The sequence below is a fragment of the Oncorhynchus kisutch genome, linkage group LG1, assembly GCF_002021735.2.
Source record: "Oncorhynchus kisutch isolate 150728-3 linkage group LG1, Okis_V2, whole genome shotgun sequence".
Classification (NCBI taxonomy): Eukaryota; Metazoa; Chordata; class Actinopteri; order Salmoniformes; family Salmonidae; genus Oncorhynchus; species Oncorhynchus kisutch.
The window spans coordinates 38,747,583-38,761,810 of NC_034174.2; the positions used below are offsets into that span (position 1 = coordinate 38,747,583).

Sequence of the window (14,228 nt, forward strand, 5' to 3'; positions counted from 1 at the left end):
ATCCTAGATCTGAATGAATGGTTGAATATTGAATACTTTTTTCATTGTATAGTTGAATGTGCTGACAACAAAATCACACAAAAATGATCAATGGAAATCAAATGTATCAACCCATAGAGGTCTAGATTTGGAGTCACACTCAAAATTAAAGTGGAAAAACACACTACCGGCTGATCCAACTTTGATGTAATGTCCTTAAAACAAGTCAAAATGAGGCTCTGTAGTGTGTGTGGCCTCCACATGACCTCCCTACAAAACCTGGGCATGCTCCTGATGAGGTGGCGGATGGTCTCCTGAGGGATCTCCTCCCAGACCTGGACTAAAGCATCTGCCAACTCCTGGACAGTCTGTGGTGCAACGTGGCGTTGGTGGATGGAGCGAGACATGATGTCCCAGATGTGCTCAATTGGATTCAGGTCTGGGGAACGGACGGGCCAGTCCATAGCATCAATGCCTTCCTCTTGCAGGAACTGCTGACAGACTCCAGCCACATGAGGTAACGCATTGTCTTGCACTAGGAAGAACCCAGGAGAGACCCAGGGCCAACCGCACCAGCATATGGTCTCACAAGGGGTCTGAGGATCTCATCTCGGTACCTAATGGCAGTCAGGCTACCTCTGGCGAGCACATGGAGGGCTGTGCGGCCCCCCCAAAGAAATGCCACCCCACACCATGACAGACCCCCCGCCAAACCGGTCATGCTGGAGGACATTGCAGGCAGCAGAACGTTCTCCACGGAGTCTCCAGACTCTTGTCACGTCTGTCACGTGCTCAGTGTGAACCTGCTTTCATCTGTGAAGAGCACAGGGCGCCAGTGGCGAATTTGCCAATCTTGGTGTTCTCTGGTAAAGGCCAAACGTCCTGCATGGTGTTGGGCTGTAAGCACAACCCCCACCTGTAGACGTCGGGCCCTCATACCACCCTCATGGAGTCTGTTCCTGACCGTTTGAGCAGACACGTGCGCATTTGTGGCCTGCTGGAGGTCATTTTGCTGGGCTCTGGCAGTGCTCCTCCTTGCACAAAGGCGGAGGTAGCGGTCCTGCTACTGGGTTGTTGCCCTCCTACGGCCTCCTCCGCGTCTCCTGATGTACTAGCCTGTCTCCTGGTAGCGCCTCCATGCTCTGGACACTACGCTGACAGACACAGCAAACCTTCTTGCCACAGCTCGCATTGATGTGCCATCCTGGATGAGCTGCACTACTTGATCCACTTGTGTGGGTTGTAGACTCCGTCTCATGCTACCACTAGAGTGAAAGCACCAAGCACAAGATTTTGTTCGGGCGCCAGGCAGGTATTAGCCGAAAGGAAAAGAGTAGAATAGAGAGAGTACCACTACCAGACCCACACACATCAGCAGAAGAGACTGCCTAGAGTGTAGCCTGTTTTCCAGATAGCCAGTGGAGAGAAAAGAGAATACACACCATATAAAACCCACATCACAGCACAGGGGGTAACCCCAACAAGAATACCTCATACGATAATACTAATACTAATAATGGCAGAGCAATTCAACAGCAACTTCATACAAGAACCAACCCAGTCATCAACAGAGGATTTGCAATAATCTGTATTATTTTCTAGTGGATGAGTGCAGAGGGTATGAATGTGGGGGGTGTTCATCGACACAACAAAGGCCTTAAAAATGTCCAAAGTCTTCTCGGCCACATGTGATTAGTACACCTCAATACAGTTCACATAACAATACACAACTTGCAAGCAACCTCCCTTTTAACTAAAATGTCCATCCAAATACTTCTGGCAGGGCAATAATAGTCCAGCTCTAATGAACTTCAATGGGAAGTGCATTTGAAAAATAGAGAGTCTGTTGCAGGGTAAAGCACTGGAACGAGAGGGAAGAGAAAGAGAGAGAGAAAAAGATAAATCTTAGCTGTGGTCTTCAGGCCTGCCGGTGTACTGTCTGACTGTCCGATGGTTTGTATGTTAAAGCTTCGCAACAATGTTGCTACTAATCCATGCGATCCATAACGGGCGCGGTCCCAAACAAAAACAACCACGATCTAAAGTGATCACACCGATGATTGAATTAAATACTTTATAAACTACAAACGCTGAAAACAAACAAAACTTCCACAGCACACACAATCAAACTGTCGCGCCACCCAATAGCCCCTCCCCAAAGAGCTGAACGAGCTCTCTTTATTTCCTCCTTCCTTACTGCTCATGCGCTCTTAAAGTGGCAGCGCACGGTGAAGGCTCCGAGCGGATTTCGCCACAGTACATATAAATATATGGATGAGCGATGGCGTGCGACATAGGCAAGATGCATGAGATGGTATAGAATACAGTATATACATATGAGATGAGTAATGTAGGATATGTGAGCATTATTAAAGTGACTAGTGATACCTTTATTAAGTAAATTTATTTAAGTGGCCAGAGATTTTAGTCTGTATGTTGGCAGCAGCCTCTCTATGTTAGCGATGGCTGTTAAACAGTCTGATGGCCTTGAGATAGAAGCTATTTTTCAGTCTCAGTTCCAGCTTTGATAAACCCCTTTCCACAGCAGCCCAGCTGTTTCATCCTGCTCCCCCTCCCTCTGCTGTTTCCTGTAGTCCACGAAAATCTCTTTAGTTTTGTTGAAGTTGAGTGAAGTTATTTTCCTGACACCACACCACTCCCATTTTCCTGGGAGCAAGACGTCGATGTCCACAACGGGGCTGGTTTTCTTTTTGTAATCCGTGATCGCCTTGCCATGATTAATAGTGGTGACTCGCGCTTTCAGTTTTGCGCGAATGCTGCCATTATTCCACGGTTTCTGGTTAGGGAAGGTTTTAATAGTCACAGCGGGTACGACTTTCTCAAATGCACTTGCTAATAAACTCACTCACCGAGTCAGCGTATACATCAATGTTGTTGTCTGAGGCTATCCGGAACATATCCCAGTCCACGTGATTGAAGCAATCTTGAAGCGTGGAATCCGATTGGTCAGACCAGCGTTGTATTGACCTGTTCACGGGCGTTTCCTGTTTTAGTTTCTGTCTATAGGCTGGGAGCAACAAAATGGATTCATGGTCAGATTTGCCGAAGCCAGGGCACTTAGGGCTTTGTGTGCATTGCGGAAGTTCGAGTAGCAATGATCCAGAATTCTGCCAGCTCGTGTCGCGCATTCGATATGCTGATAGAATTTAGGGAGTATTGATCTTAGGTTAGCTTTGTTAAAATCCCCAGCTACAATAAATGCAGCCCCAGGATGTATGGTTTCCAGTTTTCATAGAGTCCAGCGAAGTTCTTTCAGGGCCGACGAGGTAACTGCTTGGGGGGATATACATGGCTTTGACTATAATCGAAGAGAATTCTCTTGGAAGATAATGCGGTCGGCATTTGATTGTAAGGAATTCTAGGTCAGGTGAACAAAAGGACTTGAGTTCCTGTATGTTGTTGTGATTTCACCATGAGTCGTTAATCATAAGGCATACACCCCCTTCTTCTTACCAGAGAGACGTTTGTTTCCATTGGCACGATTCGTGAAGAAACCGGGTGGCTGTACTGACTCTGACAACGTATCCCGAGTGAGCCATGTGCTCTTTGGTCTTGGCCATAGTGGAGTTTGGAGTGTGACTGTTTGAGGTTGTGGACAGGTGTCTTTTATACTGATAACAAGTTCAAACAGGTGCCATTAATACAGGTAATGAGTCCGAGCAGTAGGCCGCTCCGTCTGCCTCTCCTGTGGTGACCGCGTTGTTTTGGGTCGACCTCTGGGATAAGATCGTATGTCCAGGGTGGAGGTCCGAACAAAGGATCCCCTTTAGGAAAGATGTATTCCCGGTCGAAATGATGATAAGTTGACGTCGCTTTCATATCCAATAGTTCTTCCCGGCTGTATGTGATAACATTTTCTGGACAATGTAAGAAATAGTACATAAAATAAAATCTCTGTCGGCGCCAACAACATGGTTAAGGTCTGGCCATTATCTTTCAGCTCAAAAAAGTGGATTTCTACTGGTGTGGGCGTTTAAATGTTAACTACCGGTAGCTACAAAGTAGCTTACTTGACAGAATGAGATTGTGATTATTTGCATAAATCCAGTGTACTCTACGGAACACTGCTAACCAAAAAAACTGTGCTAGGTGCATGCAAACTTGAATTAAAGGGTTACTACATAAAAAATGTCTAAATTTTTCCCAGACCTCAAAAGTGGTCTCCTGGTGTGGTTTTTGCATTGTTGTGTTCTTAGAACATCCATTTTTTTGTTTTTCTATAAGAAATTAAATAAACCCTGATAAAAGGGTGAGGGAATCCGAAACCTTAACACTCCCCACCACCCTTCCGACCGCCTTGCAGGCATGCAAACTTGTCATTTTTCGGTGATATTCATTGCTTTTATTTCAAAACAGTCATCCACGTGAACCGTGTAGAGCTGTAAAAAAAAACGTGGGGGTTCTGATGAAAAGTGGGCAGGAAGTTGGCAAGCTAACATTACCACCTGCATGCCTCCATTAACTATGTGTTGCCTCAGCTTACTTCACATGTCTGTCTAATAATCCACGGAACACTTATATGCATTGGAGGAGGCGAGGGAGTAACTTTATAAACTTGGTTACTTTATTACTAAACCTAGCATGGTAGCGCAGGCAGCTGCACAACAACGGTGTATACTGGAGTCATAATGTTTCAATACTCTAACAATGATACCAATGAATAAGTACCCGCTGATGCCGTGTTTGAGTACTTACCTTAGGCAAAACCACATCACACTGTGGGTAGTCTAGTTATTATGTAGGAAATTAGAAAATCAAATGTACATATTATTATACTGTGTTGTTGGCATCTTTCTATTAAATAGTGTAATTTATGCTATGCTTTCGTTTTCAGAATCATAGAGTTTTAGGAGAGGGAGTCACTGTCTAAGCTTGAGTCAGGTTTGAGGTTCAAGTGGAGCTGGGCCTGGCTGAAGTTAGATGCAAAGACCGATGTCAAGGGATTGCAGCACACCCCTCCCACGTTTAAAAATAAATGTGAAGATAGACAAGCCAAGTCATGCAATTTAGAGCCTGTTACTGTTTATTATTTTGAGCATTAAAATCATTTTTGTAAAAATAATGGGGGGTATGAATTGTGTGTGTGTGTGTGTGTATGGCAGGTCAGATTATATTAAAATGAGAGAGTTGTTTTAATGTTGGCTGAAATAATTTAGTTATTTAGCAGATAGCCTAGACCTTCACCTTACAGTTCTTCATTAAACCCACTGGAAAATACATGTCCTCAACAAGAAAATATGAAAATCCTAACTGTCTGGGGAGACTGAGATGATCATGTCATGATTAACCTTAAACCCAGGCCAAAGAGCCCAACTCCCCAATACCGCAGGACACAATTTTCTCTGTCTATTGTGGTTTGGAAAGTTAGGCGTATTGAGATTGTTCAAATAGGTACTTGTTATTCTCTGACAATATGAAGTAATATGCAAATTGTCACCTTTTTTCACCCTCACCTGTTTGCATCCCTGTTTATTGGAGAAGAACAAGCCTGTGGTTTTCTGTTTGTAAGAGGATGACAGGATCTGGTTTTCCTCACTTTTTCACTGTGATGTTATGAATAGGAGTTTGTGAACACCTGATTTGTCTTTATGGAGCACATAAATAACACCTCTCCTCCCTCTGTGGCGTTAGGTCAGCGTTGAGGTCCTGAAGAAGCGGGCAGAGCGCTTTGGCATGAATGTGTCCTCTGTCGCCAAAACGGTGAGCTGACTCATGAATTCACTACATAACCAAAAGTATGTGAACACCTGCTCGTCTTCTCTCTATCGCTCTCTTCTCTCTATTGCTCTCTCTATCCTGTATGGTGTCGTGTGGGCGAACGGTTTGCTGATGTCAACGTAGTGAACAGAGTGCCCCATTGTGGGGTTATGGTATGGGCAGGCATAAGCTACGGACAACGAAACACGGTTGCCAATTGAATGCACAGAGATACCATGATGAGATCCTTTGGCCCATTGTCGTGCTATTCATCTGCTGCCATGTTTCAGCATGATAATGCACGGCCCCATGTTGCAAGGATCTTTACACAGTTCCCGGAAGCTAAAAATGTCACAGTTCTTCCATTTCCTTAACACTGACCAGACATGTCACCCATTGAGCATGTTTGGGATGCTCTGGATCGATATGTAGGACAGCGTGTTCCAGTTCACACCAATATCTAGCAACTTCACACAGCCATTGAAGAGGAGTGGGTCAACATTCAACAGGCCGCAAAATCAAGAGCTTGATCAACTCTATGCAAAGGAGATGTATCTCGCTGCATAAGGCAAATGGTGATCACACCAGATACTGACTGGTTTTCTGATCCACGCCCTTACCATTTTTTTTAAGGTATCTGTGACCAGCAGAGACATACCTTTATTCCCAGTCATGTGAAACTCATAGATTAGAACCTAATTTATTTATTTAAATTGATTTGATTGCCTTATGTGAACTGTCAATGTACTTCACTCAAACCAGTGAATATCACTTATTATGAATTAGATTATTAACTATCAGCTCTTGGAATATCCAGGGCCTATACTGTTCGTATTTTTGTTCTAAAAGAGCAAATCCAGAATTGTTTTAAAAACTACTTGGCACCACACGTCCCGCTAGGGCACCTCCCCCCACTGCTCAACTGACACAGTAGCACACAGAACGCAAAAAATATTCTTAGAAATATTTAACCTCTACACATTAACAAGTCCAATAGCTCAAATGAAAGATAAACACCTTGTTCATCTAGCCACCAAGATTTCTAAAATGTTTTACGGCGAAAACATAGCACATATTTATGTAGTACACATACAACCCGGCTGACAGAACCTTCTCTCCCAGAGTTATAGCTACTGCAGTCCCTGTACTGGGCGAAGTAAGCCAAGCACCAAATTACTAGTTAGCCCTGTCTCGGACCTACAGGTCCTCAACAGCCATCTGATAAAAGTTCATGTTCCGTATGCTAACGCACAATGTGCTGTCTCGCTCCATTCGTCAAGGCGATTCTTTCACTTCTGTCGATCTGCAGGACGCTTATTTTCACAAACATTCTGCCAGCACATAGGATGTTTCTCAAGTTTGCCTTTCAGGGCATGGCCTATAAGTATCTCACTGGTCCATTTGGACTATTACTAGCCCCTCAGATTTTCAACAATGTGTGGAGGTGGCATTGAACCCGCTGAGGTGCAGGGGGCTCAGAATCTCTGTGTACTGTATATAGACGACTACCTGCTCTGTACCCGCAAACAGGAGCAAGCAGTTAGAGACACGGCTATCCTTACAATCTACCTCGCAGAGCTTGGTCTCAGGATCAATCCGATAAAGAGCTGTTTGGTGCCCACACAGAACAGAATATCAGAATAAATAATATTGATTTCTGGGCCACCCAGTCAGAGAGGCGAGTCACGTCATTCCGCCTATGTCTCTTCGTGTTCAGTCTGGGGCATACAGTCACACAGAAAGGCATAATGAATACAGAAGCGGATTTGTTGTCCAGAGGGAATTCATTGTACGGGTAGTGGGAACCTCACCTCTTTTGTAGTGGCCCAAATATGGGAGAAATATGAACAGGCGTCCGTAGATCTTTTGGCATTGTGCTTAAATGCACACTGCCCACTGTTCTTTACACTGGCAAGCGACGATGCGTCACTATGGGTGGACGTCTTTACGCCCCCCCCCCCCCCCCCCCCCCCCCTCTGTCTGATTCTTCCCACACTCTCCAGAGTGAGGGAACGACCAGCCCTGGCAGTTACCGTTATGCAGGGATCTGTTTTCCCAAGCAAACAGAGATTTTCTGTACATGTTGGCTCTTTGTGCCTGGCCTGTGAGAAGGTGAATCTTGAAGGGCAGCTCTGCCATTTTTCAACCTTATATTCATCTCCAGCACCAAACAAGTGTCTACATTAATGAACACAGCGTGTTTATATGATCTGTAGTTAAAAAGATAAGAATAGTCTTAAAACCTATTAGGGATAGTGAGACGCTAGCGTCTCAAGTGGCCAATAGCCTCAGGAAATGCATAGCGCCAAATTCAAATAAAAAGTGATAAAACTCAAGCTTTCATTAAATCACACATGCAGGGTACTCAATTAAAGCTACACTCATTGTGAATCCAGCCAACATGTCAGATTTTAAAAATGCTTTTTGGTGAAAGCATGAGAAGCTATTATCTGATAGCATGCACCCCCCCTGAACCAGCTGAACGAGTTGTAAACAAAATAATTAGCGTAGCCGGCGCTACACAAAACGCTGAAATAAATCAATATAAAACATTACCTTTGACAAGCTTCTTTGTTGGCACTCCAATACGTCCCATAAAAATCACAATTGGTCCGTCCATGTATACCCAAAATGTCCATTTATAAAGCAGGTTTGATCTGGAAAAAAACTGCTTTCCAAAACATGTCAAAAGTTGCCTATAAACTTTGCCAAAATATTTAATATATAGTATATAACTACTTTTGTAATCCAACTTTAGGTATTTTTAAACGTTAGTAATCGATCAAATTGTAGACGGGGCAAACTGTATTCGATAGAGAAAGTCAACAAAACATGCTCCTTTTTCCCTCTTGCGTAACTATCAAAAGTGTAACGTGTACCAGGAAGTGCCTCTTCGTTTCACCAATGATTCACTTCAACCCAATTCCAAAGACTGGTGACATCCTGTGGAAGTCGTAGGAACTGTAAAATGGGCGCTATCTAATTTCCCTTGACAAAGACAATTGAGGGAACTGTCAGAGGGGGAAAAATTGTTTTATTCTGAACAGTTTTTCCTTGGGGTTTGCCTGCTACATAAGTTCTGTTATAGTCACAGACATGATTGAACCAGTTTTAGAAACTTCAGAGTGTTTTCTATCCACACCTACTAATCATATGCATATAATATATTCCTGGCATGAGTAGCAGGAAGTTGAAATTGTGCACGCTATTTATCAAAAAGTAGAAATGCTGCCCCCTATCCTTTAAGAGGTTAAGAAAATGCTTCTCTGTGAAATCACAGGTTAGGATTAAAATGAAAAAAAAAATATTTTTTCAAAGCCTGCATTGAGTTCTAGCCCAAGGGAGGGTATTTGCTTTTTCCCCACGTTACCCCGAATCTGTGTTTTGAAAATCACTATTTAAAAAAATATCTTTTTTTTTAATGTTATGAACTTTTTACCTTTTTTTTTTTCTTCTACAAAACGTGACGTTTTCCCACATGTTGACCTGATATTGTGCTGGAGATAATGAAAATGAGGTTAAAAAGTGATGAAGTTGCCCTTTACTGTGACAGGCCTACCGCTCTGTGTTGTGGAGGCTATTCAGAGCGCTAGGCTCCTTCTACACACTCACTTTATGACAACGAGTGGCGTGTGTTTGAGAGATGATGCGAGCGGAAACGGGTTACTCCCTTTCTGTACTCATTTTCAGAGGTACATTGCTTTCTGTGGGACCATCTCTGCCTGCTATATAAACTTAAATTACGGTACAGAGGTGAGACACCCCCTTATCTGACATTTTATGAAGGGTGGCGTCGCTTTCACCCGCTATCCAAGAAGCTAGTCCCATCCTGGGACCTATCTATTGTGCTTGAGGCCATTTCACAGCCGCCGCTGGAAAGCGGGGAAGTGAGACTTATCTCATTTAAAACTGCTTTACTTTTAGCCATTACATCCTCTTAGCGGGTGGGATAGCTGCACGCACTGTCTGTCCACCACTCATGCCTGCACTTTGCCCCTGGGTTGTCCAATGTTACCCGACAACCTAACCCCGCTTTTGTGCCTAAAGTAAGTAGTACTTACAATAGACTCACTTTGGAGCTGTCAACCTACCACCTTTTTCCTTTTTGGTGGAATGGCGTCTCCACCGCTTGTGGAGCATCTACATGGACAGGACAAGAGTCCTTAGAAAGAGTGACCAGCTCTTTGTCTCTTGGGCACCTCCCCACGCAGGGAGGCCCATTTCTCACCGGCTCCTATCCCATTGGATAGTGGATGCTATTATAGTGGCCTATAATAGCAAGGATTTACCACCTTCAGAGGGCCTGAGAGCTCATTCCACTGGAGGTTTGGCTGCGTCATGAGCATTGTTTGTTTAAGGGTATCTCTGTTCGAGATCTGTAATGCTCCATGTTGGGGAACACCCTCGTTAGAGCATACGGTGCTTAGTGTCGGGACTTCTGGTGGTTGATTCTGTCTAGACAACCTGGCTTCGGAGAGTATATGAGAACTACGGGAGTTGGCTATATCCCCATCGTAAAAGAGATCGAACAAGTATTTTGAAATAAACCTTTGGGTTACTTGACGTTCTATGATAATGAGTGACGTCTTTCACCACGTTTACCTTCACGCTTTGCGTAAGGAAGAGAACATATACTTGGAAAGTGAAGCTAGTAGGGGATGACGGAGCCTTACAAAAGATTGGGGGCTTCCAACTTCGCCGTCGCTCGTGTCTGTCTACAACAGATGTGTGATTGGAGCGTCCTTGAATCACTTACCCATAGTGAGAGACCTCACTCACATGATCATAGAACCTGTGTTACGTCAAGCAACCAAATGTTTCTTTCTTTAACCAGTGATCCATAATCAAACAACGGGAGAACATCGCTAACTACACATACAGTGTATTCGTAAAGTATTCAGACCCCATGACTTTTATTAACAACAAAAATACGTTACAGCCTTATTCTAAAATGGATTAAATGGATTTTTTTTAAACCTCATCAATCTACACACAATACACCATAATGACAAAGCAAAAATGTTTTATTTTTGCAAATGTATTAAAAATCTAATTAAATATTACATAGTGTAAGTATTCAGACCCTTTACTCCGTACTTTGTTGAAGCACCTTTGGCAGCGATTACAGCCTCGTGTCATCTTGGGTATGACACTATGCGCTTGGTACACCTGTATTTGGGGAGTTTCTCCGATTCTACTCTGCAGATCCTCTCAAGCTCTGTCACGTTGGATGGTGAGCATCACTGCACAGCTATTTTCAGGTCTCTCCAGAGATTGGGTTCAAGTCCGGCCTCTGGCTGGGCCTCTCAAGGACATTCAGAGACTTGTCCCGAAGTCCAAGTCTGAGGTCCTTAGCATTCTGGAGCAGGTTTTCATCAAGGATCTCTCTTTGCTCCGTTCATCTTTCCCTCAATCCTGACTGGTCTCCCAGTCCCTGCCGCTGAAAAACATCCACACTGCATGATGCTGCCACCACCATACATATTTCTTCCAGATTTGACTCCTGGCATTCAGTCCAAAGAGTTCAGTCTTGGTTTCATCAGACCAGATAATCTTGTTTCTCATGGTCTGAGTCCTTTAGATGCCTCTTGGCAAACTCCAAGCGGGCTGTCATGTGCCTTTTTTGGTGGAGTGCTGCAGAGATGGTTGTCCTTTTGGAAGGTTCTCCCATCTCAACATAGGAACTTTGGAGCTCTGTCAGAGTGACCATCGGGTTCTTGGTCACCTCCCTGACCAAGGCCCTTCTCCCCCGATTGCTCAGTTTGGCCAGCTCTAGGAAGAGTCTTGGTGGTTCTAAACTTCTTCCATTTGCAAAAATGTCTAAATACCTGTTTTTACTTTGTCATTATGGGGTATTGTGTGTAGATTGCTATATATTTTTTTATTCAACCCATTTTAGAATAAGGCATTAAAATGTGGAAAAAGTCTAGGGGTCTGAATACTTTCCGAATGCACTGTACATACAATAAGTGTTTTTCTCATAATAAATCATTTGCTTAATCAATGTGTAGTTATTCATGTCTAGTTATTTCATGTCTAGTTATGTCTGGTTATTCAAGGCAAGTCTTTTGATTAAGTGACAGGGCATAGGACAACCGTCACACAGGTAACATATATTTATTAGTTAAAAGATAAGTGAAAAGTTCAAAATGTCGAGTTGAGGCGTTTACTTTTTTGGTACACCACTTTTTCTGTAATGAACTTTATTCTTAAGTTACACACAAATACAGTACATTTTATAGTGTGGTCTTTATCGCTTTATGGGAGATGGTGGTATCTCTGTCAATTGTTCAGGGATTGTAACTTACATGTTATGTGTTGTGAAGATATGGCTGTCGTTAGTAGAATGTAGTCATGCTATTGAGAACACTGTCACCGTTGGACAGTCGATCTGTCAATTTGCAAATCTTCTTTTACATTTATTTTTTACCTTGACTGGAGGTAATCAGTGAACCTGACTTAATCCTTACCTCACCCCTCTGACACATTTGACTCCTTCCTTTGTCCTTTGTGTTGTCGTCCCTCCTGCTATGAGGCTTGCGCTGTGAGGGGAGGGGTGTACATCAGATTTTGGTCAATGCCCCCCCCCCCCCCCCCCCACACACCCACTCAAATCCACTACCCTGTTTGATTGTCCTTGAGAGGCTTTTGCTGGCCAGGGATAATGGCTAGTGACAGGATGGAGAAAGGCCCTGGCAGCCACAGTGATTGTGACAGAGAAGGGGTCTGACACTGCGACCGGCCAGCCACCTGGAGAGAAGAGCTTGCTCGTCCACCTCAGAGCTATTGTGCCAGGGTGGATAGGCAAGGCCAGTCCAGGCTGGGAACAGAAGGCGACAACAGTAACACATGGAAGCAGGCTCTAGGGGCAGCAGAGCACAGCATTGTTCTGTCAGGACTGAGGTTCAGTTAACAGAGCAGGGAGAATGAACTTCTCCCCTTCAGGGCTCTGTGCTCTATTCTACAGGACCTTTGTGGACTCCTTGTGCTTTGTTGAAACAGCTTTGCTCTGTAACGTCAAGGTGATGTGCTCCTACGCTGTCCATTCTCATCTGCTCAGATAAGATTTTGATGCAATCACCCTCTTGATGTGATTGACGTTGTTCCCTCACAGTCAGTTGAACTCTTTTCTTTTTAAATAATTACATTATTGCTGCTACAGCCTTACTGTTCTCTCAATGGAATGCTACATTTCTTTCCTCCGAATAAGTGCTTTCTCACTCCAATTGAGCTGGTTAAATGTGAAAGCCAGTGAATGGAGCAACCTCAATAGGCGAAAATAAACAATTGCATTGGTCCAGGAATACAGCGGGGGAGAGCCAGAGGGAGGGAGAAAGGCCCCCCTAACAAGCTAAGATTCCCATGGAGACTTACGCACTTAGGCCTCTCTCTGTTTAAAGCAGGCTCTCGTAAAGTACTTCAGCAGTAGATGATTTCTTTTAACACACACACACACACTCTCTCACACACACACACACATAATTTGCTCCTCACTTGTCCAGCACTAGCCCTCAGAAAAGCAGTCCATTGTTTGCAAGTGAAAGGCTCTTGTTTCAGCTGTGTAACTAAATCAAGAGCTCCTTCCACACAGAGGCCTGCACAGCCTCACTCCTCCAGATTGTGTCCATTCGAGTGGCTGGGGTATTAACTGTGTTCCCCCATTTGTTAGGAGAGCACCCCCACAACCTTAAACCACTTGCCCCACGCCCAATTTCTCTCGTGGTCCAAGTTTATGGCCTCGCCTTTCCTCAAGGTTTCCATTTCAACCCTTTTAGAAAGACAGCAGTGAAGGAGGTTGGTCAGTGATCCTATTTGAAGTGTGTATTCCATTTAGAAAAGGACGCCATGTATGGTTCTAAATTTAAATAAATTGATGAAAATTATAAATTCCAATCTTTCTAAATTTGAGTTGTCAATCTACTACTTGTATGGTCATATTAGAGCCATAGGCTATATATTTTATGTGTCAGTAAGCTTATATCAAGACCTCCCACTGATAAAGAATTTATTTGTATTTATACAAATTTAAAAAATTATGGGATAAGGCAAAGCCTGAACACTGTGAGAAGTACACATGGGATTTACAAGGTTGGGTGAGAGTACGCATGGTTTCCTAAATTTAGGAACTGACCCTCGGGTCAGGTCATTGGTTCCTCTTCCCAGTGCACCCTCTTTGTATGATGTCATTGTGGCAGGCCTCTGCCAGCTAACCCACTTTCCAGCTACACAAGGACATGAGAGGAGCTTTTTTTAAACAGGGTTTGTTTATTCTTGTTTTAATTGGTTAACCATTTAAAGGCCCAATGCAGCCATTTCTATCTCAATATCGAATCCTTTTATGGGTAACAATTAAGTATGTTACTGTGATTGTTTTCAGTCAAAATGTTCAAAAAGAAACAAATCACTTCTTAGGAAGAGCAATTTCTCAAGCAAGAATTGTCATTTACGATTATGAAATATCAAACTGTTGGGGCGACAAAATAAACTCAGGCGAGACATTATAACATGAGTTCTCATAGCGGCCGCTGGGC

The 14,228-nt window shown here is 43.6% G+C and overlaps 1 protein-coding gene across 2 annotated transcripts in view; it reads left to right on the top strand.

Annotated features, from left to right (window-relative positions):
• LOC109894575 (SAP domain-containing ribonucleoprotein-like) overlaps window positions 1-14,228 on the top strand; it is a 64,026-nt gene that overhangs the window by 22,977 nt on the left and 26,821 nt on the right. For both annotated transcript variants that reach the window (XM_020488170.2, XM_020488178.2), the window contains exon 9: window positions 5,632-5,700. In XM_020488170.2, coding sequence (XP_020343759.1) covers window positions 5,632-5,700 — 69 coding nt within the window. The remainder of the gene's footprint in view (window positions 1-5,631; window positions 5,701-14,228) is intronic.